General features: G+C 65.7%; 1 protein-coding gene across 1 annotated transcript; it reads right to left on the bottom strand.

Moving 5' to 3' along the window:
* Positions 1 to 251: 251 nt before the first annotated feature.
* On the bottom strand, positions 252 to 8100 carry LOC148591504 (ral guanine nucleotide dissociation stimulator-like 2; the record flags this gene model as incomplete). Its single annotated transcript, XM_088537448.1, has 5 exons — positions 8002 to 8100; positions 6460 to 6710; positions 5377 to 5439; positions 3501 to 3768; positions 252 to 467 (listed from the first exon to the last, which is right to left on the bottom strand). Coding segments are annotated over exons 1-5 (897 nt in total), but the record flags the coding sequence as incomplete, so codon positions are not given.
* Positions 8101 to 8769: the final 669 nt, after the last annotated feature.

Genomic DNA, 8769 nt, shown 5'->3' with positions numbered 1-8769 from the left:
CCACTATGGGGACCAGGGCCACCTCCACTGGGGACAGAACCACCACCATAGGGATGAAGCCACCTCCATTGGGACCAGGGCCACCTCCATTGGGATGGAACCACCACCATTGGGTTGAAGCCACCACCATTGGGTTGAAGCCACCACCATGGGGATGAAGCCACCACCATCGGGACAAAGCCACCACCCTGGCGCCACCCCCACCCCCAGGGCCACCCAGGGGCCACCCGGGGCGGGGACAGAGGTGTCACCTCGGCCACGCGGATCCACTTCTCCAGGATCCGGGCGCGCTGGGGTGGCCGCAGCTCCGGGCCGGCCAGGCAGGAGGTGACAACGGCGGCCGCCAGCAGGTTGAACTGGCGCACGGTGGCCCTCACGGTGGGACACGCGTCCTCGCGGCCCTTCTTGTCCCGCTGGGACCACAGCGAGCCCAGGCACTCGTAGGGGACCAGGCGCACGAAGAGCTCCTGAGGACGGAAGGTGGCACTTGGGGACACGGGGACATGGATGGAGCCACCACTATGGGGACCACCACCATTGGAGATAAAGCCACTACATTGGGATGAAGCCACCACCCTGGGGATGAAGCCACCTCCATTGGGATGAAGCCACCACCATTGGAGATGAAGCCACCACCATTGGGATGGAGCCACCTCCATTGGGACCACCATGAGGACCAGGGCCACCTCCATTGGGGATGGAACCACCACCATTGGGTTGAAGCCACCACCATAGGGATGAAGCCATCTCCATTAGGAGCAGGGCCACTACCACGGGGATGAAGCCACCACACTGGGGACCAGGGCCACAACCACTGGGGATGGAACCACCACCATAGGGGTGAAGCCACCACCATTGGAAATGAAGCCACCACCATTGGGATGCAGCCACCTCCATTGGGATGAAGCCACCACCATTGGGATGGAGCCACCTCCATTGGGACCACCATGAGGACCAGGGCCACCTCCATTGGGGATGGAACCACCACCATTGGGTTGAAGCCACCACCATGGGGATGAAGCCACCTCCATTGGGATGAAGCCACCACCATTGGAGATGAAGCCACCACCATTGAGATGGAGCCACCTCCATTGGGACCACCATGAGGACCAGGGCCACCTCCATTGGGGATGGAACCACCACCATTGGGTTGAAGCCACCACATTGGTATGAAGCCACCACCATGGGGACATGGGGACACGGGACAGGGAATAGGGACCGGGATGAGGACATGGGAAGATGGGACAGGGATGGGGACATGGGGAGGTGGGGACAAAGATGGGGAGGTGGGACAGGGAATGGGGACACGGGACAGGGAATGGGGACAGGGATGGGGACATGGGGAGGTGGGACAGGGATGGGGACAGGGGACATGGGACACGGAATAGGGACCCAGATGGGGACATGGGATGGGGGGGACAGGGATGGGGACATGTGGAGGTGCGACAAGGATGGGGAGATGGGACAAGGATGGGGACACAGGACAAGGAAGGGGACATGGGGACACGGGACAGGGAATGGGGACAGGGATGGGGACATGAGAAGGTGGGACAAGGATGGGGACATGGGACAAGGATGAGGACATGGGGACACATGACAGGGAATGGGGACAGGGATGGGGACATGGGAAGGTGGGACAAGGATGGGGACATGGGGATGGGGATGTAGGATGGGGACCTGGGACATGGGGAGTGGGGGACAGGGATGGGGACATGGGGAGGGGGGACTTAGGGACATGGGACAGGGATGGGGACATGGGGACATGGGACACGGATGGGGACGTGGGGACACGGGACAGGGATGGGGACATGGGAAGGGTGGACTTAGGGACATGGGACAAGGATGGGGACATGGGGACATGGGACAGGGATGGGGACACGGGATGAAGGAGGAGGGATGGAGAAGGGGACAGGGATGGGGACATGGGGACATGGGACAAGGATGGGGACGTGGGGACACGGGACAAGGAGCGGGGACAGGGATGGGGACATGGGAAGGGTGGACTTAGGGACATGGGACAAGGATGGGGACATGGGGACATGGGACAAGGATGGGGACATGGGATGAAGGAGGAGGGATGGAGAAGGGGACAGGGACGGGGACATGGGGACATGGGACAAGGATGGGGACGTGGGGACACGGGACAAGGAGCGGGGACAGGGATGGGGACATGGGAAGGGTGGACTTAGGGACATGGGACAAGGATGGGGACATGGGACAAGGATGGGGACACGGGATGAAGGAGAAGGGATGGAGAAGGGGACAGGGATGGGGACATGGGGACATGGACAAGGATGGGGACGTGGGGACACGGGACAGGGAATGGGGACCAAGATGGGGACATTGGGTGGGGGGACTTAGGGACATGGGACAAGGATGGGGACATGGGGACATGGGACAAGGAGCGGGGACAGGGATGGGGACATGGGAAGGGTGGACTTGGGGACATGGGACAAGGATGGGGACACGGGACAAGGATGGGGACACGGGATGAAGGAGAAGGGATGGAGAAGGGGACAGGGATGGGGACATGGGGACATGGGACAAGGATGGGGACGTGGGACACGGGACAGGGAATGGGGACCAAGATGGGGACATGGGGTGGGGGGACTTAGGGACATGGGACAGGGATGGGGACATGGGGACATGGGACAAGGATGGGGACACGGGATGAAGGAGGAGGGATGGAAAAGGGGACAGGGATGGGGACATGGGGACATGGGACAAGGATGGGGACGTGGGGACACGGGACAGGGAATGGGGACCAAGATGGGGACATGGGGTGGGGGGACTTAGGGACATGGGACAAGGATGGGGACATGGGGACATGGGACAAGGATGGGGACATGGGATGAAGGAGGAGGGATGGAGAAGGGACAGGGATGGGGACATGGGGACATGGGACAAGGATGGGGACGTGGGGACACGGGACAAGGAGCGGGGACAGGGATGGGACATGGGAAGGGTGGACTTAGGGACATGGGACAAGGATGGGGACATGGGGACATGGGACAAGGATGGGGACACGGGATGAAGGAGGAGGGATGGAAAAGGGGACAGGGATGGGGACATGGGGACATGGGACACGGATGGGGACGTGGGGACACGGGACAGGGATGGGGACATGGGAAGGGTGGACTTAGGGACATGGGACAAGGATGGGGACGTGGGGACACGAGACAAGGAGCGGGGACAGGGATGGGGACATGGGGTGGGGGGACTTAGGGACATGGGACAAGGATGGGGACATGGGACAAGGATGGGGACGTGGGGACACGGGACAGGGAATGGGGACCAAGACGGGGACATGGGGTGGGGGGACTTAGGGACATGGGACAGGGATGGGGGACACGGGATGAAGGTGGAGAAGGGGACAGGGATGGGACCATCATGGGGACATGGGCTTCGTGATGGGGACAGCGAAGGAAGGGACCTGTCCATGGGACACAGTGACATGGGGACACGGTGACACGGGGACACGGTGACAAGGGCCACCCCACCGCCTCCGTCAGCGTCAGCTCCTCGGCCACCTCCTGCGCCTGGAAGCCCAGGATGTCCAAGGGCTCCGCGTCCCCGTCCTCGTCCTCGGGAGGTGACACCGCCGGGGCGGGGGGTGACGCGGGGACAGCGGTGGCCTCGAGGCGCCGGGCGGCCTCGGAGCCCGGGGCCAGCGCGGCCACCAAGCGGTGGCCCAAGGGGGTGGCCAGGGCCACCCCCAGGTCCTCGGGGTGGCCCTCGAGCCAGGAGCAGAGCAGCGCCGAGAGGGCCCTGCAGGCGGCGGGGACACTTGGGGACACCTGGGGACACTTGGGGACATCTGGGGAGACTTGGGGATGCCTGGGGACATCTGGGGAGACTTGGGGACACCTGGGGACACTTGGGGACATCTGGGGGTGCTTGGGGAGACTTAGGGACATCTGGGGACACCTGGGGGCATTTGGGGAGACTTGGGGACACTTGGGGATGCTTGGGGACAATAGGGGACATCTGAGGACACTGGGGGATGCCTGGGAACACTTGGGGACACCTAGGGACACTTGGGGACATCTGGGGACACTTGGGGACACTTGGGGATAGCTAGGGACACTTGGGACATTTGGGGATAGCTAGGGACACTTGGGGACATTTGGGGACACTTGGGGACACTTGGGGATAGCTAGGGACACTTGGGGACATTTGGGGACACTTGGGGATGCCTGGGGACACCTGGGGACACCTGGGGACACTTGGGGACACCTGGGGGTGCTTGGGGACACTTGGGGACATCTGGGGACACTTGGGGACACCTAGGGACACTTGGGGACACCTGGGGATGCTTAGGGACACTTGGGGACACCTGGGGACACTTGGGGACACTTGGGATAGCTAGGGACACTTGGGGACATTTGGGGACACTTGGGGATGCCTGGGGACACTTGGGGACACCTGGGGATGCTTGGGGACACTTGGGGACATCTGGGGAGACTTGGGGACATCTGGGGACACCTGGGGATGCCTGGGGACACTTGGGGACACCTGGGGACACTTGGGGACATCTGGGGGTGCTTGGGGACACTTAGGGACATCTGGGGACACCTGGGGGCATTTGGGGAGACTTGGGGACACTTGGGGATAGCTAGGGACACTTGGGGACATCTGGGGAGACTTGGGGACATCTGGGGACACTTGGGGATGCCTGGGGACATCTGGGGACACTTGGGGACATCTGGGGGTGCTTGGGGACACTTAGGGACATCTGGGGACACCTGGGGGCATTTGGGGAGACTTGGGGACACTTGGGGATGCTTGGGGACAATAGGGGACATCTGAGGACACTGGGGGATGCCTGGGGACACTTGGGGACACCTAGGGACACCTGGGGATGCCTGGGGACACCTAGGGACACTTGGGGACATCTGGGGACGCCTGGGGATGCCTGGGGACACTTGGGGACATTTGGGGACACTTGGGGACATCTGGGGACATCTGGGGATGCCTGGGGACACTTGGGGACATTTGGGGACATCTGGGGATACTTGGGGACACTTGGGGACATTTGGGGACACTTAGGGACATCTGGGGAGACTTGGGGACATCTGGGGACACTTGGGGATGCCTGGGACACCTGGGGAGACTTGGGGACGTTTGGGGACACGTGGGGATGCCTGGGGACACTTGGGGACACCTAGGGACACTTAGGGACACTTGGGGACACCTGGGGATGCCTGGGGACACTTGGGGACACCTAGGGACACTTGGGGACATTTGGGGACACTTGGGGACACCTGGGGATGCTTGGGGACACTTGGGGACACCTGAGGACACTTGGGGACATTTGGGGACACTTGGGGATGCCTGGGGACACTTGGGGACATTTGGGGACAGGGTGGCACTCACCCCTGGGCCTCGGCCGCCTCCGGGGTGCGGGGACCCGTGGGGAGCGCCCCGACCTCCTCCAGGCTGCGGGGAGGGGACACAGGGGGGTGACATTGGGGGGGGGGGGTGGTGGCTTCTGTCACCTCTGTGACACCCCCCGGACACGGTGTGACCCCCCCCCCCAAACCCCCCCCCCCCAAAACCCCCCCCATCCCATGCAACCCCCCCCACCCTCCCTAATGCCCCCCCCTCTATCCCCACCCCCCCTCACCCAATGCACCCCCCCGCCCCACACGACCCCCCCTCACCCCCCTCCACCCCCCCAGCCCCACGTCGCCCCCCCCAGGGCCCCCCCGGGCCCCACACAGCGTGCACCCCCCACCCCCTATGCAACCCCCTAGCTCCACAACGCGGCCCCAATGCAACCCCCGGACCCCCGTGCAATGGGGCCCCCACCCCACGCAACACCCCCACGTCCCATATGCCCCCCCCACCCCACGCACCCCCCACAACCCCACGCAATCCCCCACCCCCCTTGCACCCCTCCCCATTTCCCCCTCCATCTCCACCCCCCCTCACCCAATGCACCCCCCCCGCCCCACACGACCCCCCCTCACCCCCCTCCACCCCCCCAGCCCCACGCCGCCCCCCCCAGGACCCCCCCGGGCCCCACACAGCGTGCACCCCCCACCCCCTATGCAACCCCTAGCTCCACAACGCGGCCCCAATGCAACCCCGGAACCCCCGTGCAATGGGGCCCCCACCCCACGCAACCCCCCCACGTCCCATATGCCCCCCCACCCCACGCACCCCCCCACAACCCCACGCATTCCCCCACCCCCCCTGCACCCCTCCCCATTTCCCCCTCCAGCTCCACCCCCCCTCACCCAATGCACCCCCCCCCGCCCCCACACGACCCCCCCTCACCCCCCTCCACCCCCCCAGCCCCACGTCGCCCCCCCCAAGGCCCCCCCGGGCCCCACACAGCGTGCACCCCCCACCCCCTATGCAATCCCCTATCTCCACAACGCGGCCCCAATGCAACCCCGGAACCCCCGTGCAATGTGACCCGGGCCCCCCCCTCCCCGGTAACCCCCCCCGCACCGGCGCAGCAGCAGCCGCAGGACGTCGGCGGGGGCCGCGAACGCCCGGTACGTGGCCAGGAAGGCGGCGCCGAAGGCCGCGTCCCCCCGCGCCGGCGCCTCCAGCAGGTGGCGCACGAGGCGCCCCAGGGGGGCGGCGCGGAGGCGGCGGGCGGGGGGGGGCCGAAGAGGGCGCCCCCCCCCTCCCCTTCCTCCTCCTCCTCCTCCTCCTCGACGTTTGTCGTTGGGGGCAGCGTCCGGCTGGGCCGGGTCCTGATGGGGGGGGGGGGGGGTCAGGGGAGCGGGGGGGGGGGGGGGAGTTGGACCCCCCCCTCAAAATATGGGACCCCCCCCCAAAACATGGGACCCCCCTCAAAACATGGGACCCCCCCCAAAACATGGGACCCCCCCCCAAAACATAGGACCCCCCCCATAAACATAGGATCCCCCCCAGAAAACATAGGATCCCCCCCAAAAAACATTGGAATCCCCCCAAAAGATAGGACTCCCCCCCAAAACATAGGACCCCCCCCATAAACATAGGATCCCCCCCATAAACATAGGACCCCCCCCCATAACCATAGGACCCCCCACCCAAACATAGGACCCCCCCCCCCATAACCAGAGGACCCTCCCCCCCATGGTCATAGGACCCCCCCAAAATCATAGGACCCTCCCCCATAACCATAGGACCCCCCCATAACCATAGGACCCCCCCACCCATGGCCATAGGACCCCCCCAAACCACAGGACCCCTCCCCCCCCAAATCATAGGACCCCCCCCAGGAAGTTGGGGACCCCCCCCATAACCATAGGACCCCATGTCCCTCCCCCGTGTCCCCATGTCCCCATGTCCCCCATATCCCCCCATGTCCCCATGTCCCCCCATGTCCCCCCATGTCCCCATATCCCCCCATGTCCCCCATGTCCCCCATTGTCCCCATGTCCCCCCATTGTCCCCCCATGTCCCCCCATGTCCCCATGTCCCCCCATGTCCCCCCATGTCCCCATTGTCCCCGATGTCCCCATGTCCCCCATGTCCCCATTGTCCCCAATGTCCCCAATGTCCCCCCGTGTCCCCCCCCCACGACACTCACGGTCACGCGGGGGCGGTACCCGCTCAACACGACCCCCCCCCCCCGGCTCCTCCCCCGTGTCCCCCCCATATCCCCCCATGTCCCCCATTGTCCCCATGTCCCCATGTCCCCCCATGTCCCCCATATCCCCCATGTCCCCCATGTCCCCATGTCCCCCCATTGTCCCCAATGTCCCCAATGTCCCCACGACACTCACGCTCACGCGGGGCGGTACCCGCTCAACACGACCCCCCCCTCCGGCTCCTCCCCCGTGTCCCCCCCCATGTCCCCCCATGTCCCCCATTGTCCCCAATGTCCCCATGTCCCCCCATGTCCCAATGTCCCCATGTCCCCCCGTGTCCTTCCCTGTCCCCATGTCCCCATGTCCTCCCATGTCCCCCCATGTCCCCATGTCCCCATGTCCCCCCATGTCCCCCATGTCCCCCCCATTGTCCCCCATTGTCCCCAATGTCCCCCACGACACTCACGCTCACGCGGGGGCGGTACCCGCTCAACACGACCCCCCCCTCCGGCTCCTCCCCCGGCTCCGCCCCCTCGAGCAGCGCCCGGAGCGCCCGGGGCAGCATCGGGGACCCCCCCGGGGGTCACGTGACCCCCCCGGGGCACCCAAGGGCGCTCAGACCCCCCCGGGGGTCACGTGACCCCCCCGGGGCACCCGAGGGCGCTCAGACCCCCCCCGAGGGTCACGTGACACCCCCGGGGCACCCAAGGGCGCTCGGGGACCCCCCCGAGGGTCACGTGACCCCCTCCCCTTGCAGGGGGCGGGGGGGCACCCAAGGGTGCTCGGGGACCCCCCCCCCGGTGGGGGCGGAGCGATGGGCGGGACCTGCGGGGGGGCGGGGCGGGGGACAGGAGGTGGCATCAGCAGCCGGGGGGGGCGTCCCGGTGTCCCCCAATGTCCCCAATGTCCCCCAATGTCCCCAGTGTCCCCCAATGCCCCCTGTTTGGGTCCCCGATGTCCCCCAATGTCCCCAATTTCCCCCAATGCCCCCCGTTTGGGTCCCCCATGTCCCCCAATGTCCCCAATGTCCCCAGTTTCCCCCAATGCCCCCCATTTGGGTCCCCGATGTCCCCCAATGTCCCCAGTGTCCCCCAATGTCCCCGGTTTCCCCCAGTGTCCCCCGTTTGGGACCCCAATGTCCCCCAATGTCCCCAGTTTCCCCCAACGTCCCCCGTTTGGGTCCCTGATGTCCCCCAATGTCCCCGGTGTCCCCCAATGTCCCCCATTTGGGTCC

The sequence above is a fragment of the Tinamus guttatus genome, unplaced genomic scaffold, assembly GCF_059628265.1.
Source record: "Tinamus guttatus ecotype Peru unplaced genomic scaffold, ASM5962826v1 Tinamus_guttatus_pri_ptg000772l, whole genome shotgun sequence".
Lineage (NCBI taxonomy): Eukaryota > Metazoa > Chordata > Aves > Tinamiformes > Tinamidae > Tinamus > Tinamus guttatus.
Note: the sequence above shows the minus strand (reverse complement) of the source record. Positions and strands in the feature narration are given on the sequence as shown.